Here is an 18983-nt window from a genome sequence, read left to right as displayed (position 1 = left end):
CGACACTTCGAGAGAAGGACAGGAGCAGATCAGAAGCATCACACCCACCACGTGGCTTAGAGCAGACTGGTTAGTTAGACTGAGTTACTGGAGCAAGATTAGCAGGAGAGTCAAACTCATAGAGAACTGTGCTAATAGTTCAATAAATTGCATTGAACTTACTTCAAAGTCTGGAGTATCTTTTGGTCAAAGCTGCATCGAGTTGCAGCCTGTGTTATCCCAGAGTACATAACACATCATGGTCTATGTGTTCATTAGCTGTATGTCTGCATGTCATGCTGTCTCTGGTGCTCCCTCTAGTGTTTACTTAGTTGTAGTGTATTTACATTAACCCCTTGTGTATTTACAGTGATGCATAAGAGTTCAGAAGAATGAGGGGGGATCTCATAGAAACCTATAAAATTCTAATAGGTGGGGGGGGACTGGACAGGGTCGATGCAGGAAGGATGTTCCCGATGGTGGGGGGGACTGGACAGGGTCGATGCAGGAAGGATGTTCCCGATGGTGGGGGGGGGACTGGACAGGGTCGATGCAGGAAGGATGTTCTCGATGGTGGGGGGTGTCCAGAACCAGGGGTCACAGTCTGAGGATATGGGGGAGACCATTGAGGACAGAGATGAGGAGACATTTCTTCACCCAGAGAGCGGTCGGCCTGTGGAATTCGCTACCACAGGAAGTAGTTGAGGCCAAAACATTGCATGTTTTCAAGAGGCAGTTAGATATAGCAATAGGGGTGAAGGGGATCAAAGGATATGAGGGGGGGGGGGGGGGGGAACAGGATTAGGCTATTGAGTTGGATGATCAGCCATGATCGTGATGAATGGTGGAGCTCAAAGGGCCGAATGGCCTCCTGCGCCTATTTTCTATGTTTCCATGTATGGTATTGCTGTGATGATGCTTTCCCCCTGGGGAAGAATGAATATGACGGCAACAGGAAATATTGAGCAGAATACAATTTATATTTTGTCATCAATATGCTCAGTGAAGTGGGTGATCTGGGCAATGCGCCATCTTCTCAAAATCCATGCATTCAAGAGGGGCAGTGGGGAGCGTGGGGGCACGATCAAAAAAGTTTCCACTTGGACTCTGGCTTCTCCTGCTTCTGAGTGCTCGGTTTCGGAGGTGGCGGCGCAAACATGGAGGCGTCCGCATCGTCGACGAAGGACGTGGTGAATATGCGGAGCGGGGGCAGCGAGGTTGACTGGGGTGGCGGTGGTGTCGGGGGCACCTCCTCCGGCTCCGGGGGAGCAGGCTTCCTCCCCGCTCCCTGCCTCGAGCTGCAACACTTTATGCACAGTTCAAAAAGCAGAGAGGTGACAAAAATAAAGCTGGAAAGCGGGATAGTAAAAAGGCAAAAGGCATAAAACGTTCGGTGACAGTACTCGGGTGACGTTTCTCTGACAATGTCTGGTGGATAGATTTCATACGTCCAGTAGGAACCTGCGTGGAGGAGAAAGCAATAAAATAAACCCCACAGACTGGGCTTCAGATAAACAATTTGCAAAATCCAAAATGGCGGCGATATTTCAGACAGTTTTCTCACTGGAGGACTCAAGGCCACACGGTGGATGGTCCTGCGTACTTCTGGTGTTGCCAACTGTGATTGGGGCAGCACAGGTGGCGCAGTGGGTTAGCTCTGCTGCCTCACGGCGCCGAGGTCCCAGGTTCGATCCCGGCTCTGGGTCACTGTCCGTGTGGAGTTTGCTCATTCTCCCCGTGTCTGCGTGGGTTTCGCCCCCACAACCCAAAGATGTGCAGGCTAAGTGGACTGGCCACGCTAAATTGGCCCTTAATTGGTCAAAAATAATTGGATACTCTCAATTTATTTAAAGAAACAGGTGATTGGGGCGGCATGTGGCGCAGTGGATAGCACTGGGACTGCTGCGCTGAGGATCCGGGTTCGAATCCCGGCCCTGGGTCACTGTCCGTGTGGAGTTTGCACATTCTCCCGGTGCCTGCGTGGGTTTCACCCCCACAACCCAAAGATGTGCTGGTTAGGTGGATTGGCCACGCTAAATTGCCCCTCAATTGGGAAAAAACAATAATTGGGCACTCTAAATTCATCAAAAAAGAACTGTGATTGGACGCATACTGTCACAAACACCCATCCCTCCCCCTTCCCTCCCCATCACACCCCCGCCCCCAACTATTGCCACCCCCTTCACGGGACGCCACCTCTCCACGCTAATTTGAAGACAGATGTGCGTGTCATAAACATGCGGACTGTTCTGGCCTCGCAACCACACAGCCCCGTCTCCGACATTATTTCCAAACCAGAACGCGGGAGGTCTTCCGAGAAGATGAAATGTCCCGCGGGAATGGGAAATCCCATTGACGTGCGGCGGGGAGAGAGGATCCGTACCGCCAGCGAACGGCGCTCCGTCGAGGAACACGCGGCTTGGGGGGGGCAAAATCCAGCCCGTCGAGTTTGGCGGGTTTTTGGCCCACGAGGGGAGTCATGGGTTACAGGGGGAGAGGCGGGAAAGCGGGGTTGAGATTCTGATCAGACCTGCTATGATCTTATCGAAGGCCTGCTTACTCCTGCTCTTAAATCTTTATGTTCTTTGTATGTTCCTGTGTTTAGGTACAACAGTGCCCTGGGGTGGGGTGGGGTTGGGGTTTACCCATCCAATTCCTTGCTGTAACTATCTTATCAAACACACTGTTAAAAGTTTGTTGATGTGATTTCCATTGCTGGCGGGTATTTGAACACGTATAAATAGGGGCCAGACGGGACACAGGGCGGAGGTGAACAAAATCAATAGGCCCTTTCAGAGGGAAAAGAATTGATGGGAACCTGAGGAGGGACTTTTTTTTTTTGACACGGAATGTGGACTGAGCTGCCGGAGGAAGTGATTGAGGCAGGGACATTGACAACATTGCAAAGGCATTTGGGCAGATACAGGGATAGGATATGGGCCAAATGCAGGCAAACGGGGTGAGCTTCGATGGGATTTTTGGTTGGCATGGACCAGTGTGGCCCGAAGAGCCTGTCTCCGTGCCGTAGATTGATGATTCTATCTCAGTGAGGTAAGGTTCGATGGCTTAGATCCGACTTCACCGACTGGTCTGAATCCAGTGAAAGACCCCACGGCGGCCCCGGGGTCTCAAAAAGTATCTTACCCATGGGAACAAACTTTTGAAACTTTTGTCCATTGGAACCATAACTTTACGTGAGAGTTGTCAGTACTGGTAACGGAGATTCTCTGGTTGGGGAGCGGAGACAATTCCCTTTACAGGAGGAGATGCAACCCCCCGTAACCAGCCTTAACACGAGTGGCCTGCGGTGTTGCCATGAGAGGCAATGAGACCACAGGGAAACCGGACTGGTCTGATTGGCTCCCAGTAGTAAGATAGCAGAGGTTCAGCACGGTAGACTGAATGGCTCCCTGCGCTGTAGCATTTTCTCAATTCCGAAGCAGAACCTGACAGCGCTCCTCTCCTCCCAGCAGAGGCTAACCACCTCCTGGACTCTGTCTGAATGAGATCATGTGGTATACATGGTATTGAATTAGGAGCTGCTTCAAGCTCACCCCCCTGCGTGTACAGGTGCAGAGGGACCTGGGTGTACAGGTGCAGTGGGACCTGGGTGTACAGGTGCAGAGGGACCTGGATGTGCAGGTGCAGAGGGTCTGGGTGTACAGGTGCAGGGGGCTCTGGGTGTACAGGTGCAGAGGGACCTGGGTGTACAGGTGCAGAGGGTCTGGGTGTACAGGTGCAGAGGGACCTGGGTGTACAGGTGCAGGGGGCTCTGGGTGTACAGGTGCAGAGGGATCTGGGTGTACAGGTGCAGAGAGACCTGGGTGCACAGGTGCAGAGGGACCTGGGTGTGCAAGGGCAGAGGGACCTGGGGGTGCAGGTGCAGAGGGACCTGGGTGTACAGGTGCATAGGGATCTGGTTGAACAGGTGCAGAGGGACCTGGGTGCACAGGTGCAGAGGGATCTGGGGGTGCAGGTGCAGAGGGATCTGGGTGCACAGGTGCAGAGGGATCTGGGTGTACTGGTGCAGAGGGATCTGGGTGTACAGGTGCAGAGGGATCTGGGTGTGCAAGGGCAGAGGGACCTGGGGGTGCAGGTGCAGAGGGACCTGGGTGTACAGGTGCATAGGGATCTGGTTGAACAGGTGCAGAGGGACCTGGGTGCACAGGTGCAGAGGGATCTGGGGGTGCAGGTGCAGAGGGATCTGGGTGCACAGGTGCAGAGGGATCTGGGTGTACTGGTGCAGAGGGATCTGGGTGTACAGGTGCAGAGAGACCTGGGTGCACAGGTGCAGAGGGATCTGGGTGTACAGGTGCAGGGGGCTCTGGGTGTAAAGGTGCAGAGGGATCTGAACATAGAACATAGAAAATACAGCACAGAACAGGCCCTTCGGCCCACGATGTTGTGCCGAACCTTTGTCCTAGATTAATCATAGATTATCATTGAATCTACAGTGCAGAAGGAGGCCATTCGGCCCCCTGAGTCTGCACCAGCTCTTGGAAAGAGCACCCTACCCAAACTCAACACCTCCACCCAACACCAAGGGCAATTTGGACATTAAGGGCAATTTATCATTGGCCAATTCACCTAACCTGCACATCTTTGGACTGTGGGAGGAAATCGGAGCACCCGGAGGAAACCCACGCAGACACGGGGAGGACGTGCAGACTCCGCACAGACAATGACCCAAGCCGGAATCGAACCTGGGACCATGGATCTGTGAAGCAATTGTGCTATCCACAATGTTACCGTGCTGCCCTCAGATCAGGTGCAGAGGGATCTGGGTGTACAGGTGCAGAGGGACCTGGGTGTACAGGTGCAGAGGGACCTGGGTGTACAGGTGTAGAGGGACCTGGGTGTACAGGTGCAGAGGGATCTGGGTGTACAGGTGCAGAGAGACCTGGGTGTACAGATGCAGAGGGACAAGGGTGTCCAGGTGCAGAGATCATTGAAGGGAGCGGGACAGGTGGAGAGCAGTGAATAAAGCAGTGAGTGTTCTGGGATTTATTAATAGGGGCAGAGAGTACAAGAGCAAGGAGGTTACACTGAACTTACACCAGACACTAGTTAGCCCTCAGCTGGAATATTGTGTACAGTTCTGGGCCACACTATCGGAAGGATGTGAACACATTGGAGAGAGCACAGAGGAGGTTCACAAGAACGGTTCCGGAGGTGAGAAACTTCAGTGATGAGGATCGATTGGGAGAGGTCGGGACTGTTCCCCTCGGAGAGAACACGGAGGAGATTTGATAGAGATGTTCAAAATCACGAGGGGGCTGGACAGAGTAGATCGGGAGAAACTGTCCCCCCCTCGTAACAGGATCGGGAGCGAGAGGGGGCACAGATTTAAAGTGATTTACAAAAGAAGCAAATGCGATTTGAGAAAAACCTTTTCACACGACGAGTGGTTGGGGTCAGGTTCAATTGAGTCGTTCTGGAGGGAAATAGATGGTTATTTAAACCGAAACAAGGCGCAGGGGGTTACGGAGAAGAGCATCACTGAGTCACGATGCCTGTTTGGAGAGCCGGTTCAGCGACGATGGGCCGAATGGCCTCCTTCTGCTTCTTAACATCGTGATTCAGTCTGGGGCAATCGCATTCATTTCTGGGCCCCGCACCTCAGGAAAGATATCCTGGCCTTGGAGGGGGTGCAATGGAGATTTCCCAAAATGACACGTGGGGTTACCAGGATGAGGACTGTTTAGAGATAAGGCTTATATTGAAGAGTGTAGAAGATTAAGGGGTAATCGAATTATTTAAGAAAATTAAAGAACTTAATAGGATGGCCAGAGAAAACTGTTTCTCAGCTGGGGGAGTCCAGAACAAGATCATCTCGGAATAAGAGGAAGTCCTTTAACCCTTTGATTGCGTTCTGCCATTGAGAGAGATTATGGCTAATCTACCACCTAACTTCATTACCTGGCTTTGCTCCATATCCCTACACACCTGCGTCCACCAATAATCTGTCAGTCACAGTTAGAATTTACAACTAATCGATTGCCGTAAAAACCCATCAGGTTCCCTAACGTCCAAAAGGAAATCTGTCGCCCTTACTGGGTCTGGCCTGCATTGTGATTCCAGACCCACAGCCAATGTGGTTGGACGCTCCGAAATGGCCTCTCACTTCAAGGGCAATTAGGGCTGCGGCCAGCTACGGCAAAACCACCCATGAATAAAAAGTTTCTTTAGCTTTGGCCAGGGCCAAAAGGTGGAAACATTTGTAACGCTCCGCAGACGTTGCCGTAACTACTGTCTGCATCTCGCTCACAATTCGCTTCAAATTACCTGCAGCAAGCAAAGCCCCCTCAAGGATCTTGGCGAGAACGGAGAAACATTTGGACCATTTATCTCCAAAATACATTGCTACAATATTATAGACCGCAGAAACAACATTATAGAGAGGAAGCATTTGACCTTTTGGACAAGAATCTATAAAGTACACAGCTGAAAGACAAAACAAAAAGATATGCGTTACAATCAGAATAACACAGTGGTAAAGACTATTTTGTTAACCTAGTTTATGCTCCGCCAAAACTTACAACGGTCGGAATTTTGTAGCTTGTTAGAAATACACTTTTTAACTTGTGGCTGCTCTAATTTCATTGTCTTTTCCAGTAATATTCCTTTGCGAGTTCTCTTTCTCTTCCAACCCCACAAGCATTGAATCTCTACAGTGGTGAAGGAGGCCCATCACATGCTCACCAGCCCTTGGGAAGAGCAACCATCCTAGGCCCACTCTCCTGCCCTATCCCCAGAACCAATCCTAACACTTTGGACACTAAGGGGCAATTTATCATGGCCAATCCACCTAACCTGCACATCTTTGGTCTGTGGGAGGAAACCGGAGAACCCGGAGGAAACCCACCCAGATACAGGGAGAAAGTGCAAAGTCCACACAGTCACCCGAGGCCGGAATTGAATCAGTGCTAACCACTGTGCCACCTTGCCACCCTGGAAGATATTTGCCCTCCTCCAATAGCGGCCTCTTGCGCATCCCTCGATTCCTGTCGCTCCACCATTAGAACATAGAACATTACAGTGCAGTACAGGCCCTTCGGCCCTCGATGTTGCGCCGACCTGTGAAACCACTCTAAAGCCCATCTACACTATTCCCTTATCGTCCATATGTCTATCCAATGACCATTTGAATGCCCTTAGTGTTGGCGAGTCCACTGCTGTTGCAGGCAGGGCATTCCACGCCCTTACTCCTCTCTGAGTAAAGAACCTACCTCTGACATCTGTCTTATATCTATCTCCCCTCAATTTAAAGCTATGTCCCCTCGTGCTAGACATCACCATCCGAGGAAAAAGACTGTTCACCCTATCTAATCCTCTGATCATCTTGTATGCCTCAATTGACGGCCGCGCCTTCAGCCGCCAGAGCCCTGAGCCCTGGAAGCCCCTCTCTAAACCCCTTGGCCCCTCACAACCTTTGTTTCTTCCTTGAAGGCATCCCTTCAAACTTACCCCTCATTGACCAACTCTGTGGCCATCTGCTCTAATGCGAGGCTTGGCATCTAACTTTTGCCTTGTAACACACTTGTGAAGCACCTTAGGATGCTTACACCATTCTTGTTCAGTCCCTTGATACAATTTGTGGCTTTTGTATAGCATTTAATCAGTCAAATAAATCTGACTAAATTCGCTTAGCCTGCACATGTTGGTCTGATGATGGATGATTTCCTGCCCTGCAGACAGGAATGGAAAATGGAGTGGGCATCCTAGCAGGCAGCCCCCATTGTGGTCCATCTTCAAATGTTTGCAGGTGACTACAGAGACAGTATGAAATGAAATGAAATGGAAATCGCTTATTGTCACAAGTAGGCTTCAAATGAAGTTACTGTGAAAAGCCCCTAGTCGCCACATTCCGGCGCCTGTTCGGGGAGGCTGTTACGGGAATTGAACCGTGCTGCTGGCCTGCCTTGGTCTGCTTTCAAAGCCAGCAATTTAGCCCTGTGCTAAACAGTATATTATTATAGACATAATCGTCCTGTGTGGATAAGTAGAAAATGTGTTGGGAAACAGTCTCGATGGGGGAGATTGAATAGAGGTGCGCTGGATTATGTCAGGAGAAGGTCGACAAAGGAAAGTTGTTCCCATTTTATGGACGGTACAGGGATTTAAGGCCTTTGGAAGTGAGGTGAAGGCAAGACGTTCAACACAGCAAGTGGTAATGAGCTGGAACCCGCTGCTCACAAGGCGGGGTGGAGACGGTGAATGATTCCAGAAGGAAATTGGAAGGGCGCTTGAAGGAAATGGTTCTGACAGGACGCTCAAAGTGCGACGTTCTAGCCAAATCCTTGATGATCCCCCATTTAGATAAAGGCCGACAGGCAATTTATTCTGAAACAAAAAACAGATAAAAGATTGCAAAGAAAGATGCGGGGCTGGCACCCCGCCAAGTTACCCAAGTGGCCTGGGTCACCTGTCTCGGTTGGCTGTACAAGACGTACATGAAGTACATTTGGAACCCCTTATTCTGGCATTCAATGGATAGGGGGGCTCATAAAAGGACTTTAGCTGCAGTTATATGACTTTTCAAGCACCTCAGAGTGTCCCAAAGTGCTAACATTTACTGTTGTAATGTGGTAAAGGCCGGGGACAGCGAAATCCCAGACAGCAATGTGACCACTGGTCGATCCTTGCTTTGAATTGGGATAGATCTCTGTTCGCCCAGAAGTCACTCCCCTGCTCCACACAAATCCTGCAGTTTGGCAGTGAATTAGCAATCTCACCCAGCAACAAGAGTTCCTGGCGTTGGGAAAGGAGATGGTAAAATTCACATTGGCCCAGTTAGGGTGGGGCAATTTATCAGGGAGATGGGCGGAGTTTACAGAAGGGAATTATACAGGGGAGCGAGGTGGTGGCACAAAGGTACTGTCACGGGATCTGTAATTCCGAGACCCACGGCAATGCTCTGGGGAATCCCAGACACTGGGAAGTTCCGAGGAACAAAAGGACCTTGGCGTGTTTGCCCGCGGATCTCTGAAGGCAGGAGGACAGGTTAATAAGGTGGTGAAAGAGGCAAATGGGACACTCGCCTTTATCGATCGAGGCACAGATTACAAAAGCAGGGAGGTCATGTTGGGAGTTGTACAGAACATTGGTGAGGACACAGCTGGAGTACGGTGTGTAGTTCTCGTCGCCACATTATAGGAAGGATGTGATTGCACTGGAGGGGGTGCAGAGGAGATTCACCAGGATGGAGCCTGGGATGGGACATTTAAGTTATGAAGAGAGGTTGGATAGGCTTGGGTTGGTTTCGCTGGAGCAGAGAAGACTGAGGGGCGGCCTGATCGAGGTGTACAAGGGGGTTGAGAGGGGGGGGGGGGTGTAACCGAATCAGACAAAGGATGAAGAGGGGGGAGAGGGATACCAGAGAAGGGAGGGGGGGGGGGGAAACACCACCTAGAACACAGGGGAAGCAGGGCAGAGGGGCCAAAGGGCACCTAGGAGTGGGTGACCCAAGAGGAGTGCCACAGCAACCACAAGAGGGCGCACCTAGGTGACCCTGAACAAGCCAATGTTCCAACACCATGGGGCCACATGTAAACAGTGGAATAACGTGGCTGGGATAACCAACTACTATGGGCCTGAGACCAACAGGCCTCAAATCTCGATATACCTTACCCATGTATCTCGACCACTTTGTTTCCCCATTTTCCTCATGTTTTATACTGTGTGTTTTCTTTGGACTGTTTGTTCACCTTTTTGGTTTATTTTAAAAAACACTTTTAGCAATATTGTTACAAGTTAAATGCAAAATCAACTTTTAAAAATATTTTTTATAAACCCATCTGGTTCACTAATCTCCTTTTAGGGAAGGGGAAATCTGCCGTCCTTACCCAGTCTGGCCTACATGTGACTCCAGACCCCACAGCGACGTGGTTGATTCTTAAATGACCCTCTGAAACGGCCCAGCGTGACCACTCGGTTGAAGGGGAATTAGGGTTGAGTAATAACTGGCTCAGCAGGTGTCGGCCACAACACAGGAACAAATAAGAAAAACATTGAAGCGGATGTTCCCATTAATTAATGGGAGTGTGGAATCAGTTAATTCCCACCAAGAAAGAAAGACATTTATTAAACATGAAAAAATTGGATTGTGATAATATATTCCTTTACTCTCCCTTTAGCACAGATTTTAAGATATCTTCCTGGCCTCTCATGATCCAATGCCTGTTCAACTCTCTGTCAATTTAGTGAACAGTAATCTATTCCCGTTCCCAATTTCATCTATTCCGCTAACTCCTGACATCTTAGAAACTTCTCTTCATTTCTCTAGTTTCCGTCACTAGCTGGACTATAGGTTCCCGGCAACTGTTTTCTTTTCAAAAAAAAAAATTTAGTGTACCCAATTAATTTTTTCCAATTAAGGGGCAATTTAGCGCGGATAATCCACCTAGCCTGCAAATCTTTGGGTTGTGGGGGTAAAACCCACGCAAACACGGGGAGAATGTGCAAACTCCACACGGACTGTGACCCAGAGCCGGGATCGAACCTGGGACCTCGGCGCTGTGAGGCTGCAGTGCTAACCCACTGCGCCACCGTGCTGCCCGGCACCTGTTTTCGTCACCATCACTCCATAGTATGGCTATTCCTCTGGCAAGGTTGAGAGAGAAGAACCTCCTTTAGCCTTCTGGAACCAACTGCTTCTAGCAGAGCTATGAGAGTTGCCTTCTCTCTCACTACCTACCTCCAACTGCAATCAAATTAGCTAAACTACAACTTAAATATTTCTCTACATACAAGGCCCTGGTTGCTAGTTTATTTACTCTTCACGCCGTAGCCCTCTCCAAGCACAACATAATCAAAGTTGGAATTGAAACCAACCCCCACACATACAAACACCCTTGTCCAGCATGAATCTAACCCTTCCAGACACAGAAATATTAAACTAAACCCTCTTAAAACTATACCTTGTTTCTAATGTTTGCCAATACAACTTTAAATCCCTTAAAACTACCTTTGATTTCCTAACATACTTAAAATAAATGGTTATATTCTGAAGGAAACAATGTGTCCTGAATTCTTCCGACACCACTGTGCCTTATTACAGCTGTGCAAACTTGGATAAAAGTTAACTTGTTTACTCTACCGCAATTGTGTTAAACCAAGGAGTTAATCCAACTGCCGAATTATCTTTTCAGGGCCTTGGATCACGTTGGAAGGCTGGGAACCAAATTTGGGGTCCCGCATCGAACACAGGTCACAAAATGTCACTCCAATCAATAAGGGGAGATGGTGACTTGGAGCAATGTCACTTCATCAGTAATTTAAATCTCGCACTTTGGTGGGAAATGGGTTCAAATCCCACCAAGGCAGCTGGTGGAAATTTAAATTCAATCAATTGATCTCGGATTGAAAGCTAGTCTCAGTAATGGTGACCATAGAACTCTCATGAATTGCCGTAAAAACCCATCTGGTTCACTGATGCCCCTTTAGGGAAGGAAACCTGGCGTCCTTACCCCGTCTGGCCTACATTTGACTCCAGACCCACAGCCATGTGGCTGACTCTGAAATGGCCAAGCTAGCCACTCAGTTTAAGGGCAATTAGGAATGGGCAATAAAAGATGCCCTTGCCAATGAGGCCCACATCCCAGGAAAGAATTTTAAAAAAAAATCTAGCCACTATACAGTTCCAACTTTTGTTTTGAACTTACCAATCCCGATATATCCAAAATCCACCAACATTAAAAGAACAAAGAAAATGTCTGTGAAAATAAGCAAGTGATTAACAAATATATCAAAAGAAATGTCTTGAAGTGTATTTTTCAAATTAGCATCATAATATAGACATAATAGAGGATAAGACATACCCTGCAGCAAGTGACAGGGCAGAGACAGATTGCTGAGATGCATAGTGTGTAGCAAGAGGCTAGTATCACCCAAATGTTTACCCTGTTCTTTGCAGACAGAAGGCACATGTACACACATTGCGCCTGTTTCAGCTGAACAAAATTTCTCATATCCATGCGCTGGTTCATTCCTCAGGGTAATGACTTGACCAATCAGAGTCAAGCTGGCTGGTTTAAATTTTAAACAATGCTTAGCATTGGTTCTGCCAAATGATGGTATCTGACAGACACCATCAACTGGTGCATTTTTGATGGCGCCGCCTCTACCAATCAATTTGCCAACCAATCAGCATTCTCATGCAGTATAAATTTTTTATTTCCCTTACATTATACTCTTGTGCATGGTCGGCACGGGCTTGGAGGGCCAAAGGGCCTGTTCCTGCGCTGTACTGTTCTTTGTTCTTTGTTCTTTGTTCCTTTATTCATGAGATGTGGGAGTCGCTGGCTGGACATTCAATGCCCATCCCTAATTGGACCTTCAACTGAGTGTCGCACTCGTGCCGTTTAAGAGTCAACTGCTATGCTGTGGATCTGGAGTCACATGTAGGCCAGACCGGGTAAGGACGGCAGATTTCCTTCCCTAAAGGGGACATCAGTGAACCAGATGGGTTTTTACGATAAATTACAATGGTTTCATGATCACCCAGGTTTTTGTTGAATTCAAATGTCACCATCTGCCAAGGTGGGATTCGAACCCGTGTCCCCCGAGCATCGCCCTGGGTCTCTGGATCAGTCAAGTGACCGCCTCCCCATAAAGCTCCCCACCAATGGGAGAGCTAGTTTAGGCTCAGAGAAGGAAAAAGACTATAAGACTTGGGAAATAGCTGGTGTTGGTCTGACCTTGAATTCCACTTTCAGGAATACAAGACCAGTTTGAACATTGTCGGTCTTTTCCCCGAATGTTGCTGTTTAATTTCCTCTTGAGCTGGCTGAGGACAGCTCCTGCACCCGCGACCTCCCACCCCCCACCGCACCAGGAAAAGGGGCTCGTACCCTACCATCGAAGACAGGAAGAAAGCAGGAACCATAAACAAATGCCAGATAAACAAACAATTGAAATCATCTTAGTTTCCACAGTAAACCAACACAAAACACCAGCTCCTGCCCCACCACCTTTAGGAAAGAGGCTTTGGAAAGAGATTTATAAGAACGATTCCAGGGATGAGGGCTGACAGTTACCTGGATTGACGGGGGATAGTGGAGTAATTCTTCACCGAGACAGGCTGAGGGGAGATTTGATAGAGCTGTTCAAAATACCAAAGGTGGGACAATCCAGCCCTTCCCACCAGCGGGATCTTCCTGTGCCGCCAAAGCTGACCTCAGTGAGGGACTAGAGGGACTGAGCGTGCATCAAGTCAAAAATGAGGTTGAAACCCAGGGTCAGAGACAAGAAATACGAGCAAGCAGGTGAGCTGAGAAACATCAACTCTCAAAGAGATTAATTGCAACTTTATTTTGGCGACCGATTCAACAATGTGTGGCTTTACTTGGTGAGGATTTGACTGAATGGAACACATAGAATGTCATTAACCTTGACGACCATCTATTATCTGTAGCTATGAGGTTCTTTACCGGTGACCAGGACCCCGTTAACCTAAATGGCCCAGTCTCTGCACTGATATCAGCATCCATTTGTCGGGTCTTCTGTATCGAAGATTATGGGTTGATTGTTATGGGCCAGGGTTTAGAGAACCCCAAAGTGTATCATGGAGTTCACCTGACCCACAACGTTTACTAGATTGTGGTATGGGGAGCACACGGCCCACTCTACAGGTGTGGGACAGCAGAAATGGAAACGTATTTTTAAAAACAAAACAATGTTTATTCTATGAACTCAAGTTAACCTTTTTGAAACAAACAGTGAACATCTTAGCAACGATCAATTCAAATACAACCCCCAAAGAATACAACACTAAGTAATCCTTAATAACTTCCCAAACAACATCCAGAAGACAAAAGAAACACCTTTTAACAGAAGCACATTAGGTTTACATTCACTACTGAGAACATTTATAATTCTGAATTTACCAAATGATCAAGAGATAGTCTTTTCATGGTAGAGAGATCAACAGTACACCTGCTCTGCCTGGCTTCAGCTCCAACACTGAAAACAAAACTAAAACACACCCTGCAGCAAACAGCCTAAAACGAAAGTAAAAATCTGACAGACTGCCCAGCTCCAACCACACTCTGACATCACTGATAAACACCCATTTCTTAAAGGTACATTTCTTAAGCACCCATTTCTTAAAGGTACTCTCACATGACAGGGATGTACTTTATTTTGAATTCCTTCATACAATCTGGGCATCGTTGGCAAGGCCACCATTGATTGCCCATGCCTAAATGCCCTCGCAGTGGTGATGGCTAGAAGCCTTCTTGAACTGCTGCATTCGATGAGCTGTTAGGGAGGGGGGAGGTTCCTCGGTTTTGACCCAGCGACGGTGAAGGAATGGCCACATGTTCCCAGTCAAGACGGTGGTGACTTGGGAGGGGAACGTCCAGCTACTGGTGCCCAGTTCTCATCGTCCTGCTACATAGTAGAGGTCTTGGGTTTGGAAGGTGCTGTTACAGGAGCCTTGAGGGTTTATTGTAGCGTCTTGTAGATGGTGCTCACTGCTGCCACTGTGCGTCGGTGGTGGAGGGAGGGAATGCTTATAGTGTGTTATGGGCCAGGGTTTAGAGAACCCCAAAGTGTATCACGGAGTTCACCTGACCCACAACTTTTACTAGATTGTGGTACGGGGAGCACACGGCCCACTCTACAGGTGTGGTGCAGCAGAAATGGAAAAGTATTTTTTAAAGCAAAACAATGTTTATTCTGTGAACTCAAGTTAACCTTTTTAAAATGTAGTGAACACCTTAGCAACCATTAATTCAAATACAACCCCCAAAGAATACAACACTAAGTAATCCTTTATGCTTTTCTTTTAACATCATAAGACTTAAAATACCTTTTACCAGAAGCACATTCCCGTAACAGCCTCCCCGAACAGGCGCCGGAATGTGGCGACTAGGGGCTTTTCACAGTAACTTCATTGAAGCCTACTTGTGACAATAAGCGATTTTAATTTAATTTAAAGTCACTACTGTTATTAGTTTTAAATCACCAGGATCGATTTACAGTCTTTAGATTACAGAGAGAGAGACTAATACACCTTCTGGCTGTGACTGCAGCTATCCAGCTCTGAAAACGAAACTAAAACACACCCTGCAGCAAACAGCCTAAAACAAAAGTAAAAAGCTGACATAAAGCCCAGCTCCACCCACTCTCTGACATCACTGCAGTAGTAAACACCCATTACTTAAAGGTACTCTCACTACAGATATTTATATACGCACCCATTTATAAACACCCATTTCTTAAAGGTACTCTCACAAGACAAGTGGTGGTTGGGGTGCCAATCAAGTGCACTGCTTGGCCCTGGAGGGTTACAGCACAGAAGGTGGCCATTGGGCCCAATTTCCCAAAGAGAAAATCAGACATTTCCTCTTGCCAACTCTTTCCCTGCATCCATGCAAGTTACTGTCCCTTTTAGATGTTTACCCAATTCCCTATTCGAAGCCACGACTGAATCTGTCTCCGCCACACTTCGAGGCAGTATACACTGTTTAGGAAGGTGACTCTTCATGTAGCCGCTTGTCCTGTCATTTTTCACCTTAAATCTGTGACCCCCTGCTTCTTGACCCTTCCACCAATGGGGGGCAGTTTCTCTCCATCTCCTCCGTTCCGCCAACTCATGATTTTGAACACCTGGGTCAAATCTCCGCCCAGCCTTCTCTTCCCCAAGGAAAACAATCCCAATTTCTCCAATCTCCTCACCCCTAGAACCATTCTTCAGAATCGTTTCTGTTTCCTCTCTACTGCCTCACATCCTTCCCAAAGTGTGGGATCCAGAATTGGACAGGATGTTCCAGTTGAGGTTGAAGTAGTGTTTTATAAACGTTCACCACAACCGCCTCGCTTCTGAATCTATACCTCTATTTGTGGAGCCTCAGGTTCCTTCCAAATACATTCTTAACGGTTTCTCAATCGGACACGGCGCCTTGAGTGATTTGTGCACACGTAACTCCAGGCCTCATCCTGGACCTCCATTAGAATTCCACCCTTTATTTTGTATCATCCCTCTGCATTCCTCCCACCAAAATGTATCGCTACACACTTCCCTGTGTTAACTTTCATCTGCCAAGGCCAAGCCCATTCCACCAGCCTGTCTACATCCTCTCGAAATCTATCACTATCCTCCTCACAGCTCACAATACTTCCAAATTCTGTGCCACCTACAAATTCTGAACTTCTTGAGTGTTGTTGGAGCTGTGCTCGTCCAGATAAGTGGAGAGTATTCCATCGCACTCCTGACTTGTGCCTTGTAGATGGTGGAAGGGCCTTGGGGGTTGGCGGGGGGGGGGGGGGGGGGGGTTAGGTGGTGAGTTACTCTCCACAGGATCCCAAGCCTCTGACCTGCTCTGGTAACCACAGTATTTATATGGCTGGGTCCAGTTCAGTTTCTGGTCAATAGCAACCCCCAGGATATAACGATTTGAGTGTGAAGGGGCGATGGTTAGCTCATTCGGACAGGATAGATGCTGGAGAGATGCAGGTTCACTCTTGACTGGAGACAGCCACAGTATTAATGTGGCTGGGTCCAGTTCAGTTTCTGATCAATGGTAACCCCCAGGGTATTGCTAGTGGGGGGTTCTGGGATGGAATATCATTGAATGTCAAGGGGAGATGGTTAGATTCAGCGGAAGATTAAATGACAATGGACGTTCTGCATGTGGGCAGGGACTGTTTCATTATCTGAGGAGTCGTGAATGGTGCTGAACATTGTGCAGTCATCCGCAAACATCCCCACTTCTGACCTTCTGATGGAAGGAAGGTGATTGATGAAGCAGCTGAAGATGGTTGGGCCTAGGACACTACCCTGAGGAACTCCCACAGCGATATTCTGGGGCTACGATGATTGATCTCCAATAACCACCATCTTCCTTTGTCCTCAATATTACTCTCGGGAGAGAGTTTCCCCTGGGTTCTCAGTGACTCCAGCTTTGCCCGGGCCACACTCGGTCTACTGCTGCCTTGATGTCAAAAGGTAGTCACTCGCTTTGGTCCATGTCATGAGTTGAGTGACCCTTGCAGAACCCAAACAGATCATTACTAAGTACTTGATGGCAGTGTCGATAATAATCTTCAGCTAAGTGATGGGAGGTGAGAGTAGACTGACGGGGCAGGAATTAGCCGGATTGGATTTGTCCCGCTTTATGTAGACATGGCATACCAGGGCAGTTTTCCATATTGTTGGGTAGATGCAGGTGTGGCAGTTTGGCTAGAGGCCAGTTCTGGAGGACCAATCTTCAGCATTGCTGCCGGGATATTGTCGGGGGCCATAGGCTGCGCTGCGTCTAGTTGGAGCATTTGTGATGATTAAAGGATTTGACAAGGAAGTGAGGGGGTTAGTAAGGAACTATTTGCTCTGATGAATGGGAACCGGGTCCATGAAAAGGGGGCATTGCCTTATTACTAGAGCTTGTTGGCGCTCCCTCGTAATTGAGGATGATGTCCATCAGGCTTGCGGAGTCTTCAGGTGACTGAGGAACCCGATTCTAGAGCGACAAGCTCTTCCACAGTGGGGGGCATGTTGTTGTGTGGGTTGGCTTCCCTCGCCTTCCTCTGCCTCGCTATCGAGTCGCTGAGGTTCAGAGCGGGCTTGTGTCCTGATGGGCCAGGTGGATCCGTGCTGGACAGGCTGAAGCCGTCTCCACCCAGTCAATAGTGGCAATGCCTCCATGACTTAGGGCAGCCTTAAGCGTATCCTTATACCTCTTCCCTTGGCCATCCCCGGAGCTTTGGGCCAACGGAGAGCTGGGAGAAGAGAGCCTGCCGAGTGAGGTGGTTTACGGGCACAATGCCCATCCATCGAAGTCAGATCCACAGGAGCGGGGCTTTGATTCTGGTAGGCGCAGGTTCATGGAGAATGCTCCAGTTTCATCCAGGATTGGAAGCAAGTGCCGCTCATAATCGAATATTCCAGACCTGGAGTATTGTGTTCAGTTTTGGTCACCATGCTAACGGAAAGATGTTATTAAACTGGAGACAGTGCAGAAGAGATTTACAAGGATGGTGTCAGGACTCAAGGGACTGAGTTACAGGGAAAGATTGGACAAGCTAAGACCTTTTTCTTTGGAGAGCAGAGACTGAGGAGCCTAAGGTGTGATCTCATACACCTCTATAAGAGCATGAGAGGCATGGATAGGGTGAATGCACTCAGTCTTTTTCCCAGGGTTGGGGAATCGTAAACTCGAGGGCATAGGTTTAATTGAAGAGGGGAAAAGAATTAATGGGAACCCAAGGAGCTACTTATTTTTTTGACACAGAGGGTGGTACGAATGTGGACTGAGCTGCCGGAGGGAGTGGTTGAGACAGGGACATTGACAACATTGAAAAGGCATTTGGACAGATACATGGATAGGAAAGGTTTAGAGCGATTGGAGGCAAATGGGGTTAGCTTAGATGGGCCTTTTGGTTGGCATGGACTAGTGTGGGCCGAAGGGCCTGTCTCCATGCCGTAGATTCTATGTCAGGAAGCACTTCTTCACTCTCAGGACTGTGAAAATGCGGAGAACTCTGCCTAAATGAGGTTGGAATACATTTGGAATTTGTTTTGTCAGGCAGGCGATGGGCGGAGTTAAGGTGCAGACACAATCGGCTGGTGGGACAGACTTGAGGGGCTGAATGGCCTTCTCTTGTCCCTAGATCTTTACTGATGTGGACAGCAGTGACCCAGGCCACCCTGAGCTCTGACTTGGGTTTTATATAATAAAAGACTCGTGCAAGCTTAGGAAAGAGTTACACTGAATGCCTGGGAGGGTCGTATGTTTTACCTGGTGGAGGGCTGGGACGGAGAGGAGGGGGGCGGGGGGGGTTGGGAAAGATCACCTGGGTCGCTTTTCACTCTGGCTGTTTAACAACGCAGTTAACTTGTTTATAACTCACTTTCCAGGCGTTTCGCCGGAGTCATAAGTAATCATTGCTCATCCTTCACCCTCCAGGAAACTCACTCTTGTCCATTGAGATTTTTAATGTAACATTTCCTGAAACTGATCACCCCGGCAACTGCACTCCTATTGTTCCTGATTGGTCAGATC

General features: G+C 48.4%; 1 protein-coding gene across 3 annotated transcripts; it reads right to left on the bottom strand.

Moving 5' to 3' along the window:
- Positions 1-938: 938 nt before the first annotated feature.
- On the bottom strand, positions 939-18942 carry LOC140404686 (uncharacterized). Of its 3 annotated transcripts, none has more exons than XM_072493345.1 (4): positions 18832-18942; positions 11643-11693; positions 6265-6423; positions 939-1440 (listed from the first exon to the last, which is right to left on the bottom strand). In XM_072493345.1, exons 1-4 carry the CDS (start codon positions 18854-18856, stop codon positions 1064-1066), a joined length of 612 nt encoding a protein of 203 aa, XP_072349446.1. In that variant the 5' UTR covers positions 18857-18942; the 3' UTR covers positions 939-1063. The 3 variants fall into 3 exon arrangements, with proteins under 3 accessions (XP_072349446.1, XP_072349447.1, XP_072349448.1); XM_072493346.1 differs by lacking the exon at positions 18832-18942 and adding an exon at positions 13017-13146; XM_072493347.1 differs by lacking the exon at positions 11643-11693 and having other exon boundaries at positions 18832-18908.
- Positions 18943-18983: the final 41 nt, after the last annotated feature.

This window comes from Scyliorhinus torazame, chromosome 31 (genome assembly GCF_047496885.1).
Source record: "Scyliorhinus torazame isolate Kashiwa2021f chromosome 31, sScyTor2.1, whole genome shotgun sequence".
NCBI lineage: Eukaryota > Metazoa > Chordata > Chondrichthyes > Carcharhiniformes > Scyliorhinidae > Scyliorhinus > Scyliorhinus torazame.
Note: the sequence above shows the minus strand (reverse complement) of the source record. Positions and strands in the feature narration are given on the sequence as shown.

Coding starts and splice junctions, on each gene's coding strand:
- LOC140404686 (XM_072493345.1), bottom strand. CDS start 18,856: ATGACTCCGGCGAAACGCCTGGAAA. Junction 6,424..11,642: donor TTTTGGATATATCGGGATTG/GTAAGTTCAAAA, acceptor TTTGTCTTTCAG/CTGTGTACTTTATAGATTCT. Junction 1,441..6,264: donor GGGGGCTTTGCTTGCTGCAG/GTAATTTGAAGC, acceptor TCCTCCACGCAG/GTTCCTACTGGACGTATGAA.